The sequence below is a fragment of the Cydia fagiglandana genome, chromosome 14 (assembly GCF_963556715.1).
Source record: "Cydia fagiglandana chromosome 14, ilCydFagi1.1, whole genome shotgun sequence".
Lineage (NCBI taxonomy): Eukaryota > Metazoa > Arthropoda > Insecta > Lepidoptera > Tortricidae > Cydia > Cydia fagiglandana.
This window is the reverse complement of record NC_085945.1, coordinates 4,751,377-4,777,490: the sequence shown is the minus strand read 5'-3', so window position 1 is coordinate 4,777,490 and position 26,114 is coordinate 4,751,377. Positions and strand designations below refer to the sequence as shown.

At 36.3% G+C, this 26,114-nt stretch overlaps 1 protein-coding gene across 1 annotated transcript; it reads right to left on the bottom strand.

The window, feature by feature from the left end:
• Positions 1-15,094: 15,094 nt before the first annotated feature.
• LOC134670976 (THO complex subunit 4-like) lies at positions 15,095-25,640 on the bottom strand. The gene is made up of 2 exons (XM_063528798.1): positions 25,400-25,640; positions 15,095-15,213 (listed from the first exon to the last, which is right to left on the bottom strand). Exons 1-2 carry the CDS (start codon positions 25,638-25,640, stop codon positions 15,095-15,097), a joined length of 360 nt encoding a protein of 119 aa, XP_063384868.1.
• Between the last annotated feature and the right edge of the window lie 474 nt (positions 25,641-26,114).

The following is a 26,114-nucleotide window of genomic DNA, read 5'->3' as shown; positions in this document are numbered from 1 at the left end:
GTCGTGTCACTGAAAAAAAATACCACTACGAATTCTTAACAACTTCGCTAAGAGAGGTGAGTTAATTTATTAAATTTCAATTCATTAATACTTGATGAAAACTAGAATGTGTTTTGTTAATTGCATTTACCATGAGATAAGGTATACAACACACTATGTTGTGACTTCACAGGTGTAAAAAAATAGTGGTATTTGGCCCAATCCCATTATAGGAGCTGTAAAACTGCGTACCTCCTATGATGGGACTATTGACAGAATGATGCTTTCCATGCCATAATTTCATGTTTAAACAATACAGAAGTAAAATGTAGTTACGAAATATGTCAATCAGGAGGTATTCTCGGACTTCGGATAAATTAATATCGTTTTTCCAAACTTTTATTTAACTTGCCCTGTTAGTTAGTGTGGGTCCAATCTTGGTAGCTGAATTTGAGCCGCTTTTCGATTTCCGATTCAGTTGAAATTTTGTGTAAGTACGTAATTAAGTATGCAAATCGGATGATAATGCAATATTATGATAACATGGACCTAATCTGATGATGGAGACATGAGGTGGCCATGGGAACTTTATCGCAATAAACCCTAACTAATTGTGTTTGGGTATATTAGAATTGTCTCGATGGATCTAATACAATAATAATTGGCTGTGGAAAGAAAAATACATTCAGCGATAAAAGCTTATACCAAAAATTGATTTTTTTGCTTTAACTTATTCCCCATTTCAATAATTTATACTGATAGAGCAATGTCCATTATAGGGGGCCCATTACTGGATCCACGTCCATTACCGGGGGCCCATTACTGGAGCTATGGTGTCCATGACTGGAGAAAAAAAGCATAGTTTTAATTTGTTAAATATGTGGAAACTAATTGCTGTATCTTCGATACAACACGCCTAAAACATGAAAGACGGATAGGACTTTCATCTTTTAACACGCTAAGCGGTAGACCATTTACATGTATACGGGAAATATCATAAATACTCCAAATTTCCTCTTAAATGTCCCATGACTGGTGCTGTTACTATACTACATGTTTACACTTAGGATTGCAACTACATCGGAATGCGGTTTTTTGTCAAGCGACCCACGTGCACGGGTAACATGCATTTATTTGACTAGACTGATAAAATAAATGATGCTAATTATTGACTGTTAAAATATTCAAAATAGAGGATGGCGAATCCTGTTTCCACCGTGATACAGTTTCATACTAGTACGGGGAACAGATGTAGCTTACTTCATTCATAAAAATCATAAAATGTTATATATTTTATTGTAATCTTTAATACTAGTGCAGTTAACTGACCAATTGTAGACCTTATTCTAACGACTTAGGGGTTAGGGTTGGTCACTGAACTGTGCGGTATCTATGTCATTATTATCTTTGCACTTAGCGGCTAAGGTTATTAAACTATTATTATAGTTGTGAACTAAAATGTAAGCTAAAATTGTGTTCTTTATTACTGAATAAAGATATTTGTATATTTAAAAAAAATATTCATACTTCAAATCTATGAACATTACATGGCGCTGCGGCATAGAAGACCAAATATTAGAAAACAAAGAAACGAGTCATAACAAGAAAAATAGTAAGAATAAAAGAAGCGAGAAAATGGCGAAATGAGCAGAGCATGGCGTTGTGGGACTAAAACCACCAGAAAAACTAAACAACAATGATTAAAAAAAAATGGAAACAAGGATTTGAATTATATAGAAAAGCAAGCGGTGCTGACAAGAAAGATGATCAAGTACAGGTAGCATTATTTTATTGCTACACTGCATGGGCGAGGCTTGTATAGATATTTACAACACGCTCAATCTTGACGAATCAGCTACATATGTTGAAGTTATTGCGGCGTTTGAGAATTATTACATACCTCGAAAAAACGAAAGTGTAAATTCTCAGATATTTTTCACTAGAAATCAACTGAGGGTGAGAATTTTGACAATTACTTAACAGAATTGAAGAAGTTGGCCAAAGAATGTGACTTTGGTACACTAGAAGATAGATTAATAAAAGATAAACTAGTATCAGGTGTCTTCAATAAGAAACTGACAGATAGATTACTCCGGGAACCTGATTTGACACTTACAAAAGCGATCAATATATCCCTTTACGGCCGGGAAAAATATTTTGCAAAAACTAATGAAAAATGCATGTGAACCGTTTTCATTTGTTATAAAATACACGTAAAAAATGATAAAAAAAATCCAACGACCCTTCATCATAAAAAAAATCACATGCACGAAAGTGACGTTCAGGATTTATCTGTAAATGCACGAACGTGCAAATTCATTTGGATTTGAAAAATGATATGAAAAAAACGCAACATTTTACACAACAATACACTAGTATAATAATAAGTGTTTAACTTTACATAATAATCACAGTTCTCTTTAATAATCAACACCGAAACGATTATAGAATGATTGAAAACAATAATCAACAATTATAAAGTAATCTTAATTCAACTACCTACATCATATGGGAATCCTTGAAAAAGTTCTCATAAAATAAATATTGATTCATTAACAAGTAAAAAGAAAGTATTTACATGTGTTCAATATAGTTTATAACTAATTCTGGAGCTGTTACATCAACGATTTGATCGAATCTTTTTCTCTCATCTCTTCACAACCCTAATGTTGATTGTGCCTGAAAACTTGAACAGTTAGAAGTCGAGGAACATAATTTACTGTCTTTCCACTTAACTAGAACGTTATTTAATCTGTTATCATCAGCCGACTCTCTCCACGTCACATATCATTGTCGTCTTTGAATGTCAAACTCGATCTGTCAGGAATTCGATTCACCATTACTTTACCCGTGCTGTGTCATCTGCTATTGTTGAGTTTTACAGCAAATAATATATTTGGAAAGAATCTATGACGATATAAATTGACTACCTTGGCATATACTTCGAGAAAAGATCGAGTATAGACCAACAGCTGGACCTAACCCCAGTGACATAATATCACAGCCAAACTGCTTTATATGAATGTACCGAAATCAAGCATAAATCCGGCAGAATTATAATCACCATGCTTTTACCCTACTGAACGGGTTTTATACACCACGACCTGACACAGCGAAGCTAGAACATCGTCTGATTCTTGGCTTTCATAGTGAATCCATTCCAAAAGTGAATAAGGGGAATGATGTCGTCGTGAAATTCTTCAATATTTGATACCTATATCACCATAACACAAAATTCAAAGAATTTGCCTGGCTCCTAATGGACGTCTTAGAAAATACAAATCTAAGGAACGGAATATATTATAAAATGATCAAACATATGCTATCTATTGTGATTTAAGTTTTTGCGCAAAAGCCGGATACTCACAAACTTGCAAATAGTTATGACAATTGATTTACGGGCTACGGCCGAACCCACAAATTCGTGCACTTATTTTTTACGCGCATGTAGTTTTCCCTAAATAACATATTTTTGCTCTAATTTGTGCTTAATGAACTCATTTAACTCTTTTACTGTAATAATTAAGTATTAAATAGCAACTTCGATACTAAAATTATACGAAATTATGAACTTACGTGTTCTACTCACTACTCACACCAAAATACGCTACCATCTTCACCACTGTCTTGCGACCGACTGATGCCATTGATCTACGGTATTTAGTACTCAAACGTGTCTCTAATATCTGCAGTTTAGATCGGAATAGGTTTGAGCTCGAAAAGACGATTTGCTTGCGGACAGGATTTTTTTAAAGTAGTTTGCAGGATTATATCGAACCGGTCGGAAAGGGATATGGGGCATTTCATATGAAGCGGACAGGAAAAAAAAAGTGAGGTTCCCGAATCTGTTTATATTTGGTTTAGTTCTTCTTCTAGTAGGTATAAAACCGGACGCCAAATATTTTTTTATAAATGACGTTTATTTAAAAAATTATGAGCTTTTAAAAAATTACCGTAATTGAAATTCCGATTTTTTGAAACTCGAATATCGAATAATTAAAATATATAACTTATTATTAAACCAAGCGTTTTGTATAGAATTTTTAATGATCTTTTCAGCGAAGAAATCAATATTGAAAAAAAAAATGGTTAAAACCGGAAGTAAACTTTTAAAACCATTTTTCGAAAACTTTAACCAGTTTTTTTTTTTATCTCAAAATATAGCCCTAAGTATGTACAAAATACACTAGAAGTTGCAGAATGGGATCATTGGTTAAGACAATAGGTCAATAAATGTACATACGTGTCGCCCTGAGTGCGACGTACCGTACTGGCAGAACAACCAAGATGAACCTTTTATTCCTGAAGACAAATTTAAACATAATTCCACTCAAACTGATACAAACATAAAAAGTGAAGAAATTTTACAGCAATTAAAGGAGACATTTAATGATCCGTCGACGTCTATTTCCATGAAAACTATGATTTTGAAAGTAGCACCAAAATCGTGGGCAGAGAATAAACTAGCGGAAGAGTTTACAGAACATCTAGGCGACAGGCAAGAAAAGCAAAACTACTTGTAGACCAGTTCGGTATATTTTCGTCTCCCAACCAGCGTGGTAGCAGCCGTAAACTGTCAGCTGAGGTCGAAAATATGGTAAAATGTTTTTATCTCCGAGAAGACATAAGTCGGATCATGCCAGGGAAAAAAGATTTTATATCTATTAAATTAGATGACAGCAAACGAACCCACGTGCAGAAACAACTGATGTGCAATATTAACGAAAAGTTTTTTACCAGAAGTTCAAAGAAGAGTTTCCAAACATTCGAGTAGGTTTAACAAAGTTTTTTACCTTAAGACCGAAACAATGTATCCTCGCTGGCGACCCTGGAACGCATATGGTGTGCGTTTGTACTTATCATCAAAATGTGAAGTTAATGTTGGAAGGAGGAGCTATTGCTAAATCTCACAGCGGGAACTGCCATGGAACTATCAACTTATAAAGATTGCCTTCGCCAAATGATGTATCCAACACAGAAGTGTCATTTAATGACTACAAAAACACCACCTAATGAATGTTGCCAATCTTGTCCTGGCTTGAATGCACTTCGAATACTAATTTCCATATCAGATGGTCCTTTTTTGTTGCGTTCAAGTGAACCTTTGTTTTAATTAAATAAAGCGTGGGAATCATTTGCCTATTCTGTTATCAGTTACATTGTTGCTGTTTGATGTATGAAATGGTAGACTCGGTAATGTTATTTGCAAATCCATCAATACGCATCTAAATTGTTTATTACATCTACTGCATTATAGTTAAAATGTGGGCGTATCCGGTAGATCAAGGACTATGAGTGTTATCGAATATGCATTTATGCAAGTTGATCTAGGTTTTAATAAAATAACTAAAGCTCAGTATGAATTAGGAGCTCCGAGGAGACGCAATAGTTCAATACAATACTGATTACATAATGTTCATTTCCAATTTTTTACATCTAAGTGTTATGCTGCAATTACATGCAGTATATGATAATCATGTTAGAAATGTTACTTTATCACCGTACAAGGAAGATTTTTACTTCCCATCATGTGCTGCGGGCGCGTGGAATATCCAAAGGGCTATTGTGTTCGATGAAAGTACATCTTCCAACGCGGCTTCGTTTGAATGGTATGTAAAGTTTTTCGTGGGAGAAAGGGGTACAACAATGACATCAAAAACCGTATCGAAAATTGTGCGACATAATCAAATTGTAAACCTACCATTATGCAATAATGGTAATATGATAATATTTAAAATGGAGCTCATAAAAGAGTCGACAGAGAATACTTCATCTTCTATTGTACACGGGAGACGAGTAAGACGTGTAACTAGCGTCAAACAATCATGGACGGAAAACGAATATTATCGGGTCATTCAAGATGGAGATGGAATAGAGATGACTGTTCGAGTAATGAAAAAGAAATAGGGTTCAAGCACTCTTTTAAGTGTTACTACGCCTAAACCAATGACTGCTACCACTACTGTGGGCATCACCAATACAACCCCGACAAGACATAAATCATCACCTGCAACATCCACAACAACATCGGTCAAAACAAGCACTCTGAAGCCTATGGTATTGAGTGAAGACTGTCAGCAATATGAGTATATGCTAGAGCATATGCGGCGGTGGGCTGATGAAGAAATGTCTATTATAACATCAGATCCCAATGCAAATCTCTACTGTAAAGATCGTCTACCATCTAAACGTGCACGGAGAGAATAATGAAATTCGCATCAAGGTACGTTTATTATTATTATTTTTCTACTTAAAATGTTTTATAAATATTTTTTGATAAAATTGAAAACCGCAAACGTTTACAATAACAGCTTTAATCGGACTATTACGTGAGAAGCAATATCATGGTTACCTTATCTTTCGATTCTAAACCACATATGAAATCGTTCCCATCATTTTTTGCTATAAAAAGCAGATTCGGTCATAGTTTCTTTCAATTGACCATACCCCTGCAACTGACACATTGGTAAGCACGTAAAAAAAAATATTCTTTAATTATGTCCAATAACAACTACATGAATCTTTTAAACAAACGCGGCAGTGATATAGTTAATTGGATTAAACCTAAAAATTTGTTGATAAAACAACCATATCCTATATTAGATTGCTACCAAAAAAAGTCGCACTTTGATGATAACAAGATGCAAACTATAGTTGTCTTGCAACAGGGACATTTAACTCTGCCTTGTAGATTTAACGATTTAGAGGATGATGCCGTCCAAGAGTTGAAGAAGGGGTATATGTCTGTTGTGTGTATGGGGCCAAAAAATAAGACATGGCTGTTCGAGTTTTGCAGTGAGAAGTAAATTATAAGTAATTTGTCTTTTTTCTTTTTACAGATTGCTCGAGTTACCACCATAATATTATTATATTTAAAAAATGGATTCTCCCCCATCATCTAATGATAAATGTAAGATGTTTGTTTCTTTATATTTATACCTTCTTATATATTTTTTTTGTAATCATTTATTGCTTCCATAGGTAAGTACATTATATGTTACATTTTAAGTACAATCTAAACATAAATACATATTTACTTATTATTTAACAAAATATACAACTAAACCTATTACAAATTAAAACTTATACCTAAACACACTCGATCAATTAATAAATTAACTCTAAATTAAACTAAATTAAAACTAAGCTAAATAAAGCTACAACCGAGAACTCAAACAACCCGTCCCGCGCCCTTCCAGATGCAAAGGTGTCCATCACGCTCGCCGCGTTGACACGCTGGACCGCGATAGACAGCCTCTGCATCAGGAATGACCCGGAACGAGGGTCATGACCTCCCTCCCTCAAACGTTCGCTGTCTCTGCGAGTGTACCTTTTAATTCTAATCATTTATATTCTCTTATATAATAAATCTTATGTATACAGCATAAAAAATAGGGGTGTTTTAATTAAAATATATAACCCGATTAATTTATGTTTAGTTTTCTGCAATTCTTGCTCATAAAAACATCCAAAAATAGGTTGATGATGGGCATCTTCAAGTAAATACGTCACTGGGTTAGTGTTTTGCACTTTGAGCACTTTAAATATTTCCGTAGTCCAGTTACCGGTGTAGCTTGGAAGGCAACTATGCTTACCAAAAGAAGTACCTACCTAGGGCGACATATACTGGAACCCTATGAGGTACAGAGCATTACGGCCCAAAGAATCTGGAATTTCCTGGATTCAACGGGCATTAGTAATGAACTTTAAAGGGCCGTCACAATAGATCACAGCTTGGTCGAAGCGACACTCATAGGCCCATATAAAACATAATAATAATAATACCGGTGTAGCCTTTAGCGAAAGTTGATTTGTATTTACTAATTCTCGCGGGGTCATTGACCTTAAACTTGGCACGTGGTTTTATTTTAATGTTATTGTAAACATTATGTAACAACTGATAAGAGTTATTTTTAGTCACGCTCGCTGGCGCCATGCCGGTAGTGCGATGCGGTTTGTTATTGTAATAATATTCCACATCCTTTATCAGTTGTGTCCATTTGTACGAACCATTCAAGCTAAAATGTTTCCAAATACCACACGTAAAATTATACAGTAAAAGAAAACACATACACACACACACACACACACACTGCACTCCATCGCTAACTATCCTCAAGCGTTAACGTGTGCGTGTGTGAAACTTGAGAAAAAAGAAACTAAAGAAAAATGAATAATTCAAATATTTATTTACCTTCTTACGCACCATCAATCGATTGCACTAAGAATGACAACGGGTGTGAGCTGAGTAAAAGTGCTTACAATCTGGAGATGAAATGTCATAATACTCTAATTAAAAATATCTATGTATATTTGAAGCTGCAATTTATTGAAGGTAAAATGAGCTTACAAACCTATGTCAATTTAAATGGAGAACACGAACTCACATGTGAGGAATGGGACACGATGTTTGCGAAGAAAGTTACCGTTTTGGAAAGTTTTATCAAAACCCATTGAGCGTGTCGCCAAAGCTGATTCAGTGCGATCCACGTCATCGTATTCGAATATGCATCTCTCCACCAGTGCTTTTCCTTGTTGATTCGGAAACTGCATATAACTCAAATAACCCTTTGGTAATAAATCACGTGGAATGGCAACTTATTGAACGCGTTATGGAGTGTATTAACGCTCGAATTGAATACTTGAACAAGCTAAAGTTGACCTACGAGAACCGCCTCAACTTCTTCAAGAAGCATTTTAAGACACACCGCCCCACCATCGTTCAAGAAGCACGCAACATTATACATGGATTGTGCAATATTAACGATGTTGTTGACTCGGAAATAAAGTGTTACGCTGCTGACCTTCTATGTAATACCTACTTTTTCCAATGGTAAATGTTAACGGTTTGTTAAAATAAATTATTGATTAAGAAAAAAAATATGACCTATTTATTTTAGCATAGAAACCCTTATCAGCTCTGACCACAAAATGGTTAGGTACCTTTTTTTTAAAACAAAATTAGGTTATAAAAGTGAGGTGATGTGCTCGCTCATACTTATATACAAACAAACCTTTGTTTGAACCATACATACATACATACACACACATCGCGCACCATGTCATCCTCATATCATTGTGACTTTTGTAATGAAGATGTTTTATCAAACCGTCTCATAGCTCATTCGAGAACTAAACGTCACAAGTTACTGTGTACTCAAGAAAAATCTAAGGATTGCGCCGTATACATTGTGAATAGTGCCTTCAGATGTAGAATTGTGAGTTACCGAATTAATGGGAGCTCAAAAATATTGGATCCTAAAATGTACTTGTTACATATTAAAGATACGATAAAGAAAGTGATTGATATCGAATTAAAAATCCACAAACATGTAAAAGTGAACGTGGAACTATTTTGTACTTTTATGAAAACCGATCCCGAAGGGGAAATAATACGTGATTTGAAGTCATTTAATACTAAAAATGTGTCTCTCCATATGGATGCTGTAGATTTCCCATCGTTCTATGAACATATCACTTTATGCATTTTAAAAAAGTGCGAAGATTTTCAAGAGCGTGACAGCGGATGGGCGCTTGAAAAAATTGAGTTTATCGAAGTCAACATCAACAAATACCAACCGCTCAAAGGATCATCATACATACCCCTCCCGAAAGCAGTGCAAGTGAAAAAAGCGTGTGTTAATGTGAAAAATAGTGACAATAAGTGCTTTTTTTGGGTACGGTATTGACTCTAAGAAAAAGAATTCTAAAAAGGACGGAGGAGATTTGATAATTGTACCTTTAAGAATTTCGGAAGTATCTTATGAACGTTATGTGGATTTATTGTATTATGAGAAGGGGGCATTGTCGCATTATTGTTGGATCAAGAACTTATGTCGCTTAGTGCGCTCGCAAATAACTCAATCTAAAAATAAAATTTAGCTATGCCGCGGATGTCTACAACACTTCCCGTGTGAAAACAAACTTGAACTTCACAAGACGATCGGTTGTGGACATTCGCTAATAGAGCTACCTAAGGAAGGTGACAAAATCTTGCGTTTTCAAAACTTTAAAAATATGATGAAAGTACCATTCGTAATTTATGCTGACTTTGAGTCAATTTTAGTTCCCTTAGATAGAAACAGTGATACTACCGCTACTACTTATAACACCCACAAACACGTGCCATCCTTCCAATATCCTTGCCAATATGTCACAGCTCCAGGTTTGAGTTGGGATGCAATGTTAAAGCATACTAATGTATGTCTTGAATTGCTTACCGACTACGAAATTATTCAATTTATAAAGAAAGGTATTAGAGGTGGTCTTAGCCAGGCGTCTAATCGTTACGGTAAAGCTAATAATAAATTTATGGAAGACTATGACGTCAACCCGGATAGCAGTTTTATCATATATTTAGATATAAACAATCTTTACGGTGATGCTATGCGACGTCCACTCCCAATCAATAACTTCAGGTGGATGAGTGAAGAAGAGATTAAGCAGTTTGATGTATTGTCACATGAGATAGATTCTGATATTGGATATATATTAGAAGTTGACTTAGAGTATCCATCCATATTACATGATTATCACAATGATTATCCTTTCTGTGCCGAAACAAAAATACCATTTGAGGGCAAAATTAAAAAGTTATTACTTACTTTAGATAACAAATTCAACTACGTCATACACTGTGCTAACCTCAAACAGTGTATTGAAAAAGGTTTGATATGTAAGTAAATTCACAGAGTACTCACTTTCAATCAATCACCTTGGTTAAAATCGTACATTGATTTGAATTCACAAATGAGAACAGAGGCGAAAAACACTTTTGAAAAGGATTTTTTTAAACTGATGAATAACTCTTTATTTGGAAAAACAATTGGGTAGGTAAAGTTTTTTGAAGATAGGCAAATTATATTTTTTTCCGATAGTATTCGTCATAGTGATCACAGAAATGCAACTCTTTTATTTTTATTTCATTTTATTGATTAAATATAATTTTTTAAGTGATCGATATGACGTTTGTGAGATATAATGGCAGATGCGGCATTAATGTCTTTGCGCATAGCAAATGGGACGAGATAGAAAAAAAAACGATGTTAACTGTCAGTGTCACTCTTGTCAATGTCATTTTTGGAAAATTGGTTATTTTCCAAACCTTTGTGTTTTCTTGTAATTGGATGTCGGTGTGATTTCTAGAATAAGTATTTTTAACGTCCCTAGCCCTAGCACGATCAACACGGATCTTTTGATAATGATAACGTGTGCTTTCGACTACTTGGCACTGCTTCTTGGAGAACGTTTCTTTAACGCCTTCACGACGACTCTTGCCTGCTACACGACTCATTTTGGATCTCAGTATCAACACAATGGATGGAGACGATCCCGGAAACGTTCGAATGGAAATAGAGTACTTATTACAGAGATCGACTTCAAGTGCTTTGTACCGTCTTGTAGGAAGAACAGACAAATTGTTACCAAATTCAGCGTATTTGAGCACACCAACGTCTACTTATAACAGCTCATTCGGTGCCAAGCTTTGAAGATATATTGGCCAAAATGGGAACTTATTATACGTTTGTGAGGACTATATAAACGTGATTGTTGTATGGTACATAATGATTAAGATTGTAGTCTTATAATTACGTCGTTATTGGCTGTTATATACGTATATCGGATCGGCCAAGGTGTTCACAATATTAGAACACGCACTCTAATGCCGTGATAATAGGGGCGTGTTCAGATATTTATGAGCACCTTAGCTGCACCAATATATCTGATTGCGACTGTACTTTAGAAAAATTACAAAATACTGTAATAAAATCCAGTTAAATTTGTTTCTTTTTATTTTATAATTTGTATAAATCCACAAATTATTATCCTTAAGCATTAACATTACAACAATACCTGCTTAACAATCATACTGTGCGGCGTGCCGCGCGCCCTTGAATACAGTTGAGAGGTTCAAATAGCTGAGGCATATCCTTACAGAAGACCTAAAGTATGACCTGGATCTAGAGAGGGAGAGAAAGGCGACGGCGGTGCGTGGTAATATGCTTGCCCGCAGATTTGCAAGGTGTACTTAATGAACAAATCAAATTGACGCTTTTCAAAGACTACTGTCAGACGTTCTGTACCTACTAACTTAGTTATTAAGTCAAAATTGCTACTAACATCTTTATTAGGGGTAAAGCATATTTATTAGGGGTAAAGTGACGCGTATACAATTAAAAAAATAACGCATATATAGTAACGTATGTATGGCTTTTTAGTTTTCGCTTGGTCACAGAATTTTTTGCGTTTTGGCTGTCCTTCCACAGCATAAACACGTCGTAAGTCCTGTTGTATTTGTTCCTGGATTTAGCAAGTTATTCATTATTAACTTCGCTTCTGCTTTGAAATGTGGCGGTGTGCCGTCTATTTCCACGTCGTTTTCGTCACTTGAACTCATTTATGTTTATTACACAACGAATAAACTTTACCGCCTTTTATTTTTTTTAATTATATTACCATAGATACTAAGCATACAGTACGCGCATGCGCCAATGCGCGCGCACCGCGCAGCGCTCTTAAGCCCTCATACGCACGAGCGCTTTTTTAACGCGCGTTTAAAATGCTCTCGTGCGAATGGGGGCTTACCGTTGCTAAGCAACATCGAGTTCACGATAATTTGACATATTTGTCTTGTTGAACGAATGGTTTCCGTTGGCTGAATGCAACTTTTCCTTGGTCTATTAATTTATATGCAATTACAGAATTTAAAAAGTTAGAGCAGCGGAATAAAACGGTAATTCATACGATTATATTTTCCACACGAGTAAAATGTTACAATGAAAACCCATTTTATTCCGCTGCGATTTTTTTTAATTAGAAAAGAAAAAAATTGAGCACTGCATTTTCTATTTACAAACAATAATATGCAACCATTTCAGAGCATGTTTTAGAAAACACTAATGCAGGGGTTCCCAATTTCAGTTCGCCGCGCACTTGCAAGTTTAGAAGAAGTCAAAGATAAAGAAATGTTGGTTTTAAAATTTTAATACGATATAGACCCCATAACATTGTAATGATCTTGTAACATTGTTAAAATAAGAGAGTCTCTCATTTTTATTTACTTGCATTTTTCATAAAATGTCTTTTATTAGTTTCTCGGGATATGTTGGTCAAAATTTGTTTGCTCTATTTTATGGAATATCCTTCACAGAATGCTCGAAGCTTAGCCCAATAACACTGCACGGAAGTATGTGATGGCTCAATGGCTCTAATTAGCCATCAGTATTATGCTGCCAATGAATGTTTACATCCACCTGAAAATAGGAACAACATTCATAAAATGACGTTAACGACACAAAACTAAGCTAAGATGGCTGAATTTGTTAGAAAAAATTAGACCAAATTGTCATGTTTACGAACTTAACAGTTCATGGCAATCTAATAATAATAATCAAAACACAAGTGAAGAAAGTTTTTATGTATGTATTTCACGGATACGTACAGCAGGGCTGTTGCTCCTCTAAATTCAGCGGCATTGTGCTTATCACAGTTATGATAATAATTTAAAATCATAACTAGGTCCATGTGGAGCAAGTTTGCAGAATCTGCTCGCAATCTCGCACGAACTCGCTTATTTTTCTTGCAAAGCTCAGTCCAAGGGTCAGCGCAAGGGTCGTCGTGTAGGGGCGGGGAAGAAACGTTGTACTGCGTTGTCCAATGTGCAGTGCCAAGTTGTCGAATGTAAATTCCAAATACTCGCAGATGTCGTGGGGAATCAGAATTCTGTGGGTCGTGCTGAGGTTGTTGAATATCTCAATGATAACACTAAAATCGCAAACTGTTTTCTGTGGTGATTGCTATGGCGAGAAAGGTTTCGTTTCACCGTTATTTTCATGTTATTTTTCGGCAATGACAGCTAAGTGACACTGACAGTTGACATCGTTTTTTTTTCTATCTCGTCCCATTTGCTACGCGCAAAGACATTAATGCCGCATCTGCCATTATTTCTCACAAACGTCATATCGATCACTGAAAAAATTATATTTAATCAATAAAATGAAATATAAATAAAATAGTTGCATTTCCGTGATCACTATGACGAATACTATCTGAAAAAAATATAATTTGCCTATCTTCAAAAAATTTTACCTACCCAATTGAAAATGTTGAGAAAAGGGTCGATGTGAAGTTGTGTACCCGTTGGAACAGTGTAAAAACAGTAAGAAAATGTAAATATGGCCTTGAACGTTATATTTCAAAACCAAACTTCCACAGCGCTTCTATTTTCTCCGAAGAGCTAGTGGCAGTGCAGTTAAAGAAATCTAGAATTGTCTATAACAAACCCATTTATGTTGGTTTTACCGTGCTAGAATTAAGTAAAAGTTTAATGTACAATTTTCATTATGATTATATCCTACCTAAGTATGGTAAAAATGTGAGGCTGTTATACACTGACACCGATTCTTTTGTTTATGATATAAAAACAAACAACTTTTATGAAGACATTAAGCCAGACTTACAAAGTAGATTTGACACTTCAGACCTTCAGGAAAATAATGTATATGGGTTACCACAGGTAAATAAAAAAGTCGTAGGCGTGATGAAAGATGAAAACAAAGGTATAATTGTGAGAGAATTTGTAGCATTAAGATCGAAAATGTATGCTTATGTATTAGACGAATACACCAAAGACAATAAAAGAAAGTGTATTAAAAAGAATAAAGGTGTTAGCGCTGCTGCTGTCAGGCGATTGAATTTTAATAAATATTACAAATGTTTAGATTTAAGCCAAAAACTTGATTAGTGATAAGCATAACGTGTTTACTCAAATTAAAAGAAAAAAAAATCTCTGTGGCAGAGATGAAAAGAGATTCATCTTAGATGACGGTATCAAAACCTTAGCATGGGGACATTATAAAATAAATATATGCTAAAAAAACTCTTACGCTTTTATTTTAATCATACACAACACAATCCACTAATAGTCTACAAACACATAGAGTCTCTTCGTTATTAGGGGATTTTTCACTTCCATGAACCATATGGCCCCTTCTTTCCATATGGTTGTTGTTTGTTTGCACAGGAATGTCCTAATTTGATATTTCATAAATATCTCCTGCAGGATCCCCTCCGCGTGATAATCCGAGTGCAATGTCACTGTCGGATGCTCAGCTAGCTACTCCTTCAGAACCTTTTTCAGCTCCTTCCGCGTCGTACTCCATTTCTTAATGTCGATGTCGGGGGCGAGCGCCTCGACGCTCGAAATAAAGAGGATGTTATTTTCTGTTCCGTGCCCTGTACGTTTATAATTGTAGGTAATGTTCTCGTTGTTGAACCATAATCTAACACATAATTCAATAGCGTAATCCATTTTTACTATTTATTTTAATTTAACCGTTCGCAGTGTTTGCTAGTCTATAAAATAATGAAGACGATAAATTCCCAAGTAACACAACGTAGCTGAATATTGTTTGAATAATAGAGCATGCCGTACTTAATGCTGAAAAAGGTAGCTGCATAACAGCTGAATAAGCGTTATACAGACGTTATACAGAAGGTTTGGGCGCAAAGTGGGCAGTGCCCACGCCGCTTATTTCTGAATAACATCGAAATCGATGTGGAGGACTATATATAATGTAATAGCTATATAAGTGTATGCCCACACATTGAATCGCTGAATAACACTTGTATAGAGGCTGTCAAAAGCTTATATACCGCTTTTAAACCAAAGTTATCCAGCTTTGTACACAATGAATCAGTTATTCACACGTTATGAAGCTTTTGGTTCCAAAGTGCATTTTTACAGAAAATATATTCAGATATTTGTGTTAAATCAATGATTTGTCTTCCATTTTAATTTGTGAACTCGTGTCAAAGTGTAGTTTCTGCAGTGAAAACTTACAAAATAAGGAGGACATCACCCATATATTTATTTGATGTTTACATAACTTCAATTTCATTGCGCATGCGACTTTACTGTTAATATATATATGCATTTTATTTAAAATTTTAAAGCGCCGCGTAAATAATGCACCGTTTCAAAAGTAAATATAGAAAATTTACTACTCCACATTTAAATTTGTAATTTTTCTGCGGTGTTTAGATGTTTTAGTGATAGAAAATGTACTTTAACAAGTTATGCTACGATAAAACTAGTTTTATAAATGAATAAAATGGGTTTTTCAGTTCATTTTCAATTCCTATATAATTGTAGAGGTTAGAAACTGAGCAACCGTAATGGCGTCCGACTGTGCTGAATATAAGCTGCTGCCACAGCTATTATTGTGCTAATTTCTGAATAAGCATTCACATTATTCGCGTTACTAAGCAACATGTTAGATAATAATGGTCTTAACACAACAAGTTTTGAATAACATCAGTATGTAATTGAAAAATGTCGTGAACCGATATCTTAAGAAAAGGACGTCGGTTTACGGCTGTTTTCTGGATCTAAGCCGTGCTTTTGATACTATTGACTATAATTTATTGTGGGAAAAAGTGTCAAAAGCAGGTGTACCGAGTAAAATAGCCAGTCTGTTGGGATACTGGTACGGGAACCAGATTAATAGCGTTATATGGGGAAATGCCAATTCGGACCCGTATAAGTTGCTATGCGGCGTTAGACAGGGTGGATTGACATCGCCATTGCTGTTTAACCTTTACATGAATGACCTGATAGAGGAGCTCAGCAGCGCCACCGTCGGGTGTCATGTCGCGGGCGTATGCGCCAACAACTTTAGCTACGCGGACGATATGGTGCTGTTGAGCCCCTCTATCACGGGTCTTAGAAAACTTGTATCGATATGTGAGCGTTATGCTGCTACTCATGGACTAAAATATAATGTAAAAAAATCTGAGCTAATTGTTTTTAAATATGACAAGGGCCCAGATAACGTTCCACCCATTAGGCTAAATGGGACAGAATTAAAAATTGTTAATAGTTTTAAATATCTAGGACACGTTTTGACAGACAGACTTAAGGACGATGACGATCTCGAAAGGCAGCGGCGGGCCATAGCGATGAGAAGCAACATGTTGGCGCGTCGGTTTGCTCACTGTTCTGACCAAGCCAAAATTACTCTGTTCAAGGCATACTGTCAGGCGTTCTACACTAGTCAGCTGTGGTACCATTTCACGAAACGAACGTTCAACAGACTCCGAGTACAGTACAACAACGCGTTTCGTGCAATGTTACGGCTACCGTGGCGGTGTAGTGCGTCTGGTATGTTCGCCGAGAACAGAGTGGATGACTTTTACGCTATAATGCGTAAAAGGCACTGGTCGTTTGTCGGGAGAGTGAGTGAATCGACGAACAGCATTGTTAAGGTAGTGTACACAACCTGCTACTGTAAGAGCAAGATTTCCGCTGCACCTATATAATTGGTACCTACTTTTTTAGTTGTAGTTTATAGCTTTAATTTTTAGTTTAGTTTATTATTGTAATGAAATGTAATGGGTTTATGCCTTAATAAATAAAATTTTTATTTATTATTTATTTATTTATTAATTGTTTTCTCAATCTTAAAGCCTATTAGGGTTCTATACGCAAATAGTAAAAACCACATAGATCCTCACTACTTTGATGATAAAACATTATAGGTATGTAACACGGGCAATATTCAATCCTACTTCCCACTAATATTATAAACGCGATATAATATATAAGTTATATGATAAATCTGGGGGCACGGCAGTTTACACAGTTATTTTTTCCGTTATCAGTTCCGACAAATATGTAGTAGGTAAAGGTAACGCAAAGATGTACGACGTGAGTACGAAGATGTATATAGTATGAGTGGTATGGTTACGAGTATGGTATGAATATGAATATGGTATAGGTGCGAAGGTGAGGGTATATCATTCATTCATTCATATTAGTAGCGGGTATCACGGGTATGAGTACAATTAAGTATAGTTTGATATGGGCAGTATTGTTTAGGTATGAGTACGAGTACAGTGTGGGATGGGTATGAGTAGACCCACTTGAAAACTAAAAGCAGTCTGTTCAAAATCGACAGGAGAATCGATTTCGCTATGAGGGTGATTATTTTATTTTTCTCATACCCAGTCCAGTCTACAACTTTTTAATGCAACAATATGAATAACTAGCATTTGACACATTGTTTGCCAAGTAACAACAACCTTAAATGGCCATTGGTTAACTTTATCTCGTTGCAGTAAGGTATGAAAATGGTCAGTTAACAGTGTTTACGATGGTAACTAGCAATTGTTTTACGTCATTAAAAGTAGAGATGCAACGGATAGTTGTTTGGCCGGATTCTGGATATCCGGCCTGGAAACTGGTCGAATATCCGGTATCCGGCCGCCGGATATTCGGCCGGCGGAACTATACCTACATTTCGGTTTTTCAGGTGCGCATTCTGCAGGTTTGACCTGTTTCCTAGTAAACGTTCGCGCGGACTCATTTCTAGGTTCGAAATGAGTGCGCGTGCAAGTCAGTGGAATGATTAAATTGTTTTAAAATAATAAACAAGTACGATTATGACCGTGTCTGTTTCTTAAATCCAATTTGTTTACTCCGAAATCATGCAATGTTACTATCCGGTATCCGGCCGAATAGAAGGTCACTATCGTCAATTAGAAATGGCAGGAACTTGTAATCAAGTAAACGTTAGAACCACGAGAATAGGTTTAGCCCAAGGAGATCCTTTATCTCCTTTATTGTTTAATATTGCCACTATAAATATATGTAGAAATATCCCTAATGTCATGGTTTCGCAATACGCAGATGATTTTGTGCTGTATACGTACCTTGATAACTGTGATTCTGATAAAAATCTGCAATTAGCCCTGACTAAACTTGCCACAGATTTAGATAAAATTGGTTTATCACTCTCCGAAGAAAAAACTAAAACATGTATTTTTAAAAGAGGAAGGAAAAGAAAAGAGTGTAAGATAAAAGTGAAAGATAAAGTCATCCAAAATGTTAAGAAAATTAAATACCTCGGACTGTGGCTTGATACAGGGTTAAGATGGACTAGTCATATAAGAGAAACTTGCAGCAAAATATACAAATTTCTTAATATTCTAAAAGTTCTGGCTGGTACATCCTGGGGAGTTCACCAGAAACATCTTCGTAGATTATATATTTCTCTGATTAGAAGCAGGGTTGATTACGGGAGCTTTTTATATGGCACTAGCGCTAAGAGCAATTTAATGAAACTAGACATTCTCCAAAATCGAGCTATGAGAATATGTGGTGGTTTCATTCGAACTACTCCTATTCACGTGATGGAGAGTGAGTTATGCCTACCTCCATTAAATATCCGAAGAGAATGGTTAGCTTTTAGATATTTGCTTAAAATTTCTACAATAGATGAAATTAATTTAAAAGATAAATTACAGAAACTAAGTACTTTATGTGAAAATAGATACTGGACTAATAAAACCAAACCAATACTAGTAAATGTCAATAATCAACTGGCTCGTGAAGATATACAAGGTTCCCAAAATAATATTCTAGATATGTTTGAATTAGGCATATGGGTATCATATATAAACATTAAATCATGCATTGAATGTAACTTGCCAGATATGAATTTTCCAAAAAAGTGTAATAATAGTGTTCTGCTAAGACAGAAAGCATTAGATGTAATAGGCTTAAAATATAATTCATTTTATAAATTGTATACAGATGGGTCTAAATCCTCAGTGGGCGTTGGTAGTGCATTCTTTGATCCACAAAAGAATCTGAATAGACAATATAAATTAGCTAAGGAGTCTTGCATAATGAGAGCAGAACTATTGGCAATCACAAAAGCATTAGTTTATTACAATGAATTTTTGAACCCTCAAGATGTGGTAATTTTATCAGATTCAAGGAGTGCACTACAACACCTGGCTCGATGTGTCTCGGGCTACCGAGGAATGTCGATTGCCTACCAAGCACTGAAACTGATAAACGATCTACAAAATAAAAATGTATGTGTCAAGATTCAATGGATTCCATCACACGTAGGTATTAGGTGTAATGAAATTGTCGATGGTTTTGCACATGAATCCATTCAAAAGGGAATAGACCTTGCATGTAAACCCTATGCAACAGAATTAATACCGAAAATAAGGAACTTATGTCTAGAAAAGTGGAACAAGAAATTCGTAGAAGATTCTGTTGTAAAGGGTATATGGTATAGCAGTGTTCAAGGACGACCCGGGTGGGTTCCATGGTTTGACGGTGCCAGACTTACTAGGGAGACGGTAACGTGTGCACTACGACTGCGTTCGGGACATATTCCGTGTAATAAATTTTATCACCTCATGAAAAAAAGAGATACAAACCTATGTGATCATTGTAACAGAATCGAAGACCTAGTCCACATATTTATAGAATGCACTAGAGGCCAAGTCGAGCGGAAAAACATTTTAGGAAATATTTTGGACAGTGCATTATCCTTGAATATTTTGCTTGCTCAACCGCTATCAGAAGGGGCTGAGAAAATGTTTACATATTATAAAAAATATCTTAAATTAAGGTCTGAGAGTTAGTTACACACGTGAACTCTCCTATGAGGCTGGCATCGTCACCACGAGTGTACGAAAGCCTCTATAAAAATTAAGAATAAAAAAAAAAAAAAAAACTGATAACAGAATAGGTCAAATCACTCCCACGCTATATTTGATTAAAACAAATACACTTGAACGCAACAAAAACGGAGCATCTGGTATGGAAATAAGTATTCGAAGTTAATTATTTTATAATTGCCCGCGAGTACAGGAAAATCACAAATATATCATAACACGAAACATGTACTGATAACAAAACAGGTGCGGATATACATACCTACCAAACATATGAGTAAATACCTATAATTGGAGTAGTCGTCTTACATTAACCTTAATAAACGAACAATCTTGTATGGAAACATATATTCAAAGTGAGCTGTTTCAATTGCCCATTAGGTGAGGTACATCACATGTGATACAGGACATGTACCGATACAAAACAGCCCCGGAAATGGGTCCAAAACATATTTACCTATTCTGAGCTAGACTCCCTATATTTACACTACTCACGGCGAGCTGGGACACTCCACCTGCCACATTCCTGCTTATTTTATTTATTCTTAGCTTCTGGTCCGCATTTAGTTTTCCTTCATTGGCAATGGTGCATATTTCGTTCAAACATTGTTCTATCGAGGATAGCCAACCTTGGATTTCACTAGTTGACACCACATCAACCGACGCAGGCTGCGCTGTAGGTGCTGGAGAAGGCATAATCGGGTCCGTTTTCGTAGGTCTTCCTTCGGTAGGAGGGGTCCTTATTGTCCTAGAACTTCTATTAAATGCGTCTGCCATGTTTGCGTAATTTTGACCCCTTTACACACTTTGAAATGCAAAACGTGTAAAATTCACAGTTATTGAAAAGTGCTGATGTTGGTTTGACACAGTTACACAATATTTGTTATTTAAAATAAATTCAGAATTTTTAGATGACACGACCGCCCACGACGCGACGGCGATCGCCAACTTTCTCCATTGCCGATAAAAACATTGCCGATTTATCTTCAGTGTTCCAGATAAAAACATTGCCGATTTATCTTCAGTCTTCCAGCCAAAATTTTTCGACATTGTATAGAGGGCATAAAGATATGCGCTAGCTATGACCCGGACAAGATCATGTAAGCTGCACTATGGGTTTTTCCCGGTCAACAGTCTCCGGTTATCATTCTCTTCAGACGATTCACAGTTTGCAGGCAATACTATTGTATTCCTCCTCCTCATTCTCATTTTTATTGTGTGCATGCTTTCTTTTTTTTTTGTCTTCTTGGTTTTCAAGTTATCATGCTTAATTTATTTTTCCATTTCTTTCTTGAAGTCAGTTAGGAAAAGGGAAAAACCGGTCAGGTGCGAATTCGTTTAACTCGCGCACCGAGGGTTCCGTGCAAAGGAGCTCAAATTACAAATGAAATTAGAATATGTTTTTTGATAATTAAAAAAAAAAACAGGATAGAGGTGTAATTATATTTTTCCTGTCAAATTTATGATAATATTATTATTACGAAATATTATCCCACTTGACCTAGTAACTAGACTTTTAATTTTTGCCCCCTCTTTATATTATTGGGCATTTACCATAATTAATAAAAATGTAATTAAAAAATTACATTTTTTTAAATGTTTGACGATCCTTTGAAATTCTTAGTGTTAAATTTGATATGTATAATAATCCAATTTTATTATGGAATAATATTAACATCAATAAATTGCTCTGATAATTAGATTAAGATTAATTACGATTCATAAGAGCTTGTTGCTAGGCCTACATGAATAAAGTATTTTTTGATTTGATTTGATTTGATTACACTTCTTATGTGTTTGGGTTAGCGTTCTTTATAACTATTCTAAATTTCAAATCAATAGCTTAAGTAGTTCTCGAGATATTTAGTTATGTGACAGACGAACAGATGGACAGATAAGGTTGAGGTCAGCGCGGTACGGATGTTTGGAATGAATTTGTATAATTCAAAGGCATTCTATACTATCGAGACAGTGTATACTGAAGATTTTTGGCTAACTATATTTGAATTGTATTTAGCTACTATTAAGGTTGAGCAAAGAAATGGAGGAGAACAAGCTATCAACTCCAAATATTTACGGCTACTATTTTCGGGGTGAACTGCCAACTTGCAAAAAGTTATTGGCGTCGCTGAAATCAGCTGATTTATTTAAAGGTGGGCTCACTTCTCTCAGTGGTTATAAAAAAATTTCGATTTCGTCATGGGAAGTGTGACAAAAGAAAAATATTAATTAATTATATTATTAAAAATATTAATGGCGGAAGGATATTTGATTGATGAGGTGTGATTTTCTACGACAAATAAAAAACATCGGCAACTGGGACAAGGTGGTTTACCTTGCCTGGACGAAACGTGGCTCAACGCCAATCACTCAGTCTTCAAAACATGGACAGACGACACAGAGAAATCCTGTACCAAAGCACCAGAAGGCAAGGGCCAGCGTTTGATTATCTGCCACGCTGGCGCAGCCAAAGGTTTTGTACCTAACTGCTTGTGGGCCTTCAAATCCGTGAAAACAACAGATTATCACGAAGAGATGAATTTTGAGAATTTCAAGAAATGGTTCACAAAACTATTGGACAATTTAAATGACCCCCCCTCTATATTTTAATGGACAACGCCCCATACCACTCTGTGCAAGTTAATATAGCACCTACCGCGAGCAATAATAAAATAAAGGCGAAATCATAGAGTGGCTGCAACACAATGGTGTGGCAGCTAATAGTCAAATGCTGAAAAAGCAATTAGTCAGACTGTTGAACCTGCATAAACTGCAAACAAAGAAGAAATAATTTTTGGATAAGATGGCAAAATCAAAAAGGCACACCGTGATTCGGCTACCGGCCCTACCACTGTCAATAACTATAATGCAATCGAGATGATTATGGGCGCAAATCAAAGGTGGGTTAATTTGTATTTATTTTAACATGTTTTTATTTAGGAACTTAAGGATAGCATTTTTGTTTTTATCCATGTACCTCATTTCTTATTTAAATAAACCACATTTATGTACTTACTCCGAACTCGCTCTTTGACTTTGCATCATATTCAATCTAAACCATTTATTGTTTCAGGTTGTGCAGCCAGGCTGAACACCACTCCGCCATTCACAGCTAATAAAATGCTGACGTTAATAGAAGAGGCATGCAGTCAAGTGACTCCGATAACAGTTGGAGGAAAGTGGTTGAGAAGACCAAAAACCTGTGCTTAGATGATTGGGATCGACACGTGCGATACGACAACATAGTAGACCAGCCGTTTTTAATAAACGTCAGGAGAGAGCAGCTGCAGTTCAGATTCCGAGTCTGAGATGCAAGATGAGAGATGTCATTGTCAGATTTAGATTAATATACAGGGCGTCCCACGGCTATGCCACATGGAGGGAAAGTACCCTAAATATTGTAGATGGAACATTTTACTGAAAGAAGACATTATTTTAATTTAAAAAACAATTTAAACTGCATTCATAGATTTTTAAATAATTACATGGTTGAACCGGGAATCGAACCCGCCGCACGAGAAAAAAAATCATCCTGTAGCTTTATCATACCGATCGAAAGGCTTGATCATAAGGATTATTTTTTGCTAAATAACATAGTGTCGGAAATAAAAGGAAGCCCATGAATTTTAACATTTTTAATTCAAAATTAATCAATTTAAATTTATCAAATGCTCAAGTTGAATACAAAGCCGCACTCTTGATTATTTCGCTAAATTTCACATCAAATGTTAAAATTCATGGTCTTCCTTTTGTTTCTGACACTATGTTCTTTAGCAAAAAATAATCCTTATGATCAAGCCTTTCGATCGGTATGATAAAGCTACAGGGTGATTTTTTTTCTCGTGCGGCGGGTTCGATTCCCGGTTCAACCATGTAATTATTTAAAAATCTATGAATGCAGTTTAAATTGTTTTTTAAATTAAAATAATGTCTTCTTTCAGTAAAATGTTCCATCTACAATATTTAGGGTACTTTCCCTCCATGTGGCATAGCCGTGGGACGCCCTGTATAGTAAATAAATTATTGTTGAACAGCTTTTGTTTTATTTGGTTTTGTCCCACTGTAGGTATATATTTTAATTCTGTTGGGTGTACAATAGCGAGTGTATGTATGTTATGTACTTCTCCGTTCTATTACAGAATGACAACTAAAACTTAAGTATGAAAAAATTAATGACACTCATAATTAATTACTTATTTATGTCACACATTAAAACTGATACTAGTAAAACCCTATCAAACAGTTTGATGTAACTTTTTAACATTCAGCATCTAAAAGCATTTTTACGTCACACTCGACGAATGTAAGAATACAAATTAAATCTCCTTTATTTTATTATCGCAGACAACTTAAATGATAATAATTCTGACACTAAGAGCGTAGGTACTATGTTAATGTATTTTGTACACTCGTTTCCATTTTCGACATTTGTTTATCGATACTTTCGATATCTTCCAAACGAAGTAAGTTTTGCAGGACGTAAACGTAAAGTCTGATTGAGAATTTTTTTTGTAAATGTTAATAATTATTATGACTTTGACGCCTTCCTTAACAACTGGCCGGAGGAAGCGCTAAATCGGGAGTCATGGAGAACCAGGGGAGAGGCCTTTGCCCAGCAGTGGGACACACAAATAGGCTAAGAAAAAAAAAATTATTATAATTCAGATTTAAAAAAAAATATATAACCGCTGACACTGACGGACGTCCTGTAAAATTTCTTTTCGTAAATAATATTTTTTACATGTGGTTTTTGCGTAAAATACTGATAGTATACTCTGTTTATTAGTAAATCATGCGAATAATTAATATAATTCATTATAAACACCGCGACCATGGGCCGCAGTCGCACTAACGTGTTGACATTTGTCATGCACCACTACGAAATTGAGAAAAATGATTACAGCTAGTCAAGCTAAAGCGGTGACAACAAGCGCACGCCCACCACCCCCGCCCGCCTCGTCCACTTCCTCGTCCACATCGTCGTCAGGTGACGACTTCGCAACGGCGCCTGACACAGACGGGTCCAGTGACGAGAGCGGGCCGCCGCCGCCGCCGCCACGACCACCTGCGCGACGAGGGCGGCCACCGCTGCCGGCACGCTTGGGGCCTGCGGGAAATCCTGCCCCGCCTACGGCTCCCGCTACCGGTGGTATAGTGCGACGCATGAGATGGACTCGAGACATGAACGAGAATGTCATGCGCGCCTATTACGGGGCTACAGAGGGGGGAACACAGCTGTCCGCCTACCGTTCGAGAAAGCTGCCCGGTGCCCGCACCCGACCTGGCTCTGGGGGCGCCACGGGTTGATTTCTGTACCGACGAGGGGGACTTCGCGAGTCAGAATGTGAGTACAACTGCTAATGAGCAACTGAGGAGGACTTTGGAAGAGGCGATTACGCAGTATCGCGCCACAACCAACTCTAGGCCCCGATTACCACGTTTGCCTATGAATAGACGCAATCTAGCGCTAATGGGAGCCCTAAACGCTTTACTAGAGCCTTATTTACGGACTAGTAAAGATTTAGATGATACGCACTCGATCATGTACTGCGGGGCCATCGCGGCGTGCCGTGTTGCTCGCATCAAGTTCCCGGACGCTGAACGTGCACCTAGGACCGTCGGAGGTGTCCCTGCATGGCAAGCGCGGATCGAGCGAC

What these genes read in the sequence shown, in the direction of transcription:
- LOC134670976 (XM_063528798.1), bottom strand. Translation starts at nt 25,640, where the DNA reads ATGTCTCGAGTCCATCTCATGCGTCGCACTATACCACCGGTAGCGGGA. An exon ending in GGACGAGGCGGGCGGGGGTG is followed by an intron (nt 15,214 to 25,399) that starts GTGGGCGTGCGC and finishes ATAAACGTACAG; the next exon opens with GGCACGGAACAGAAAATAAC.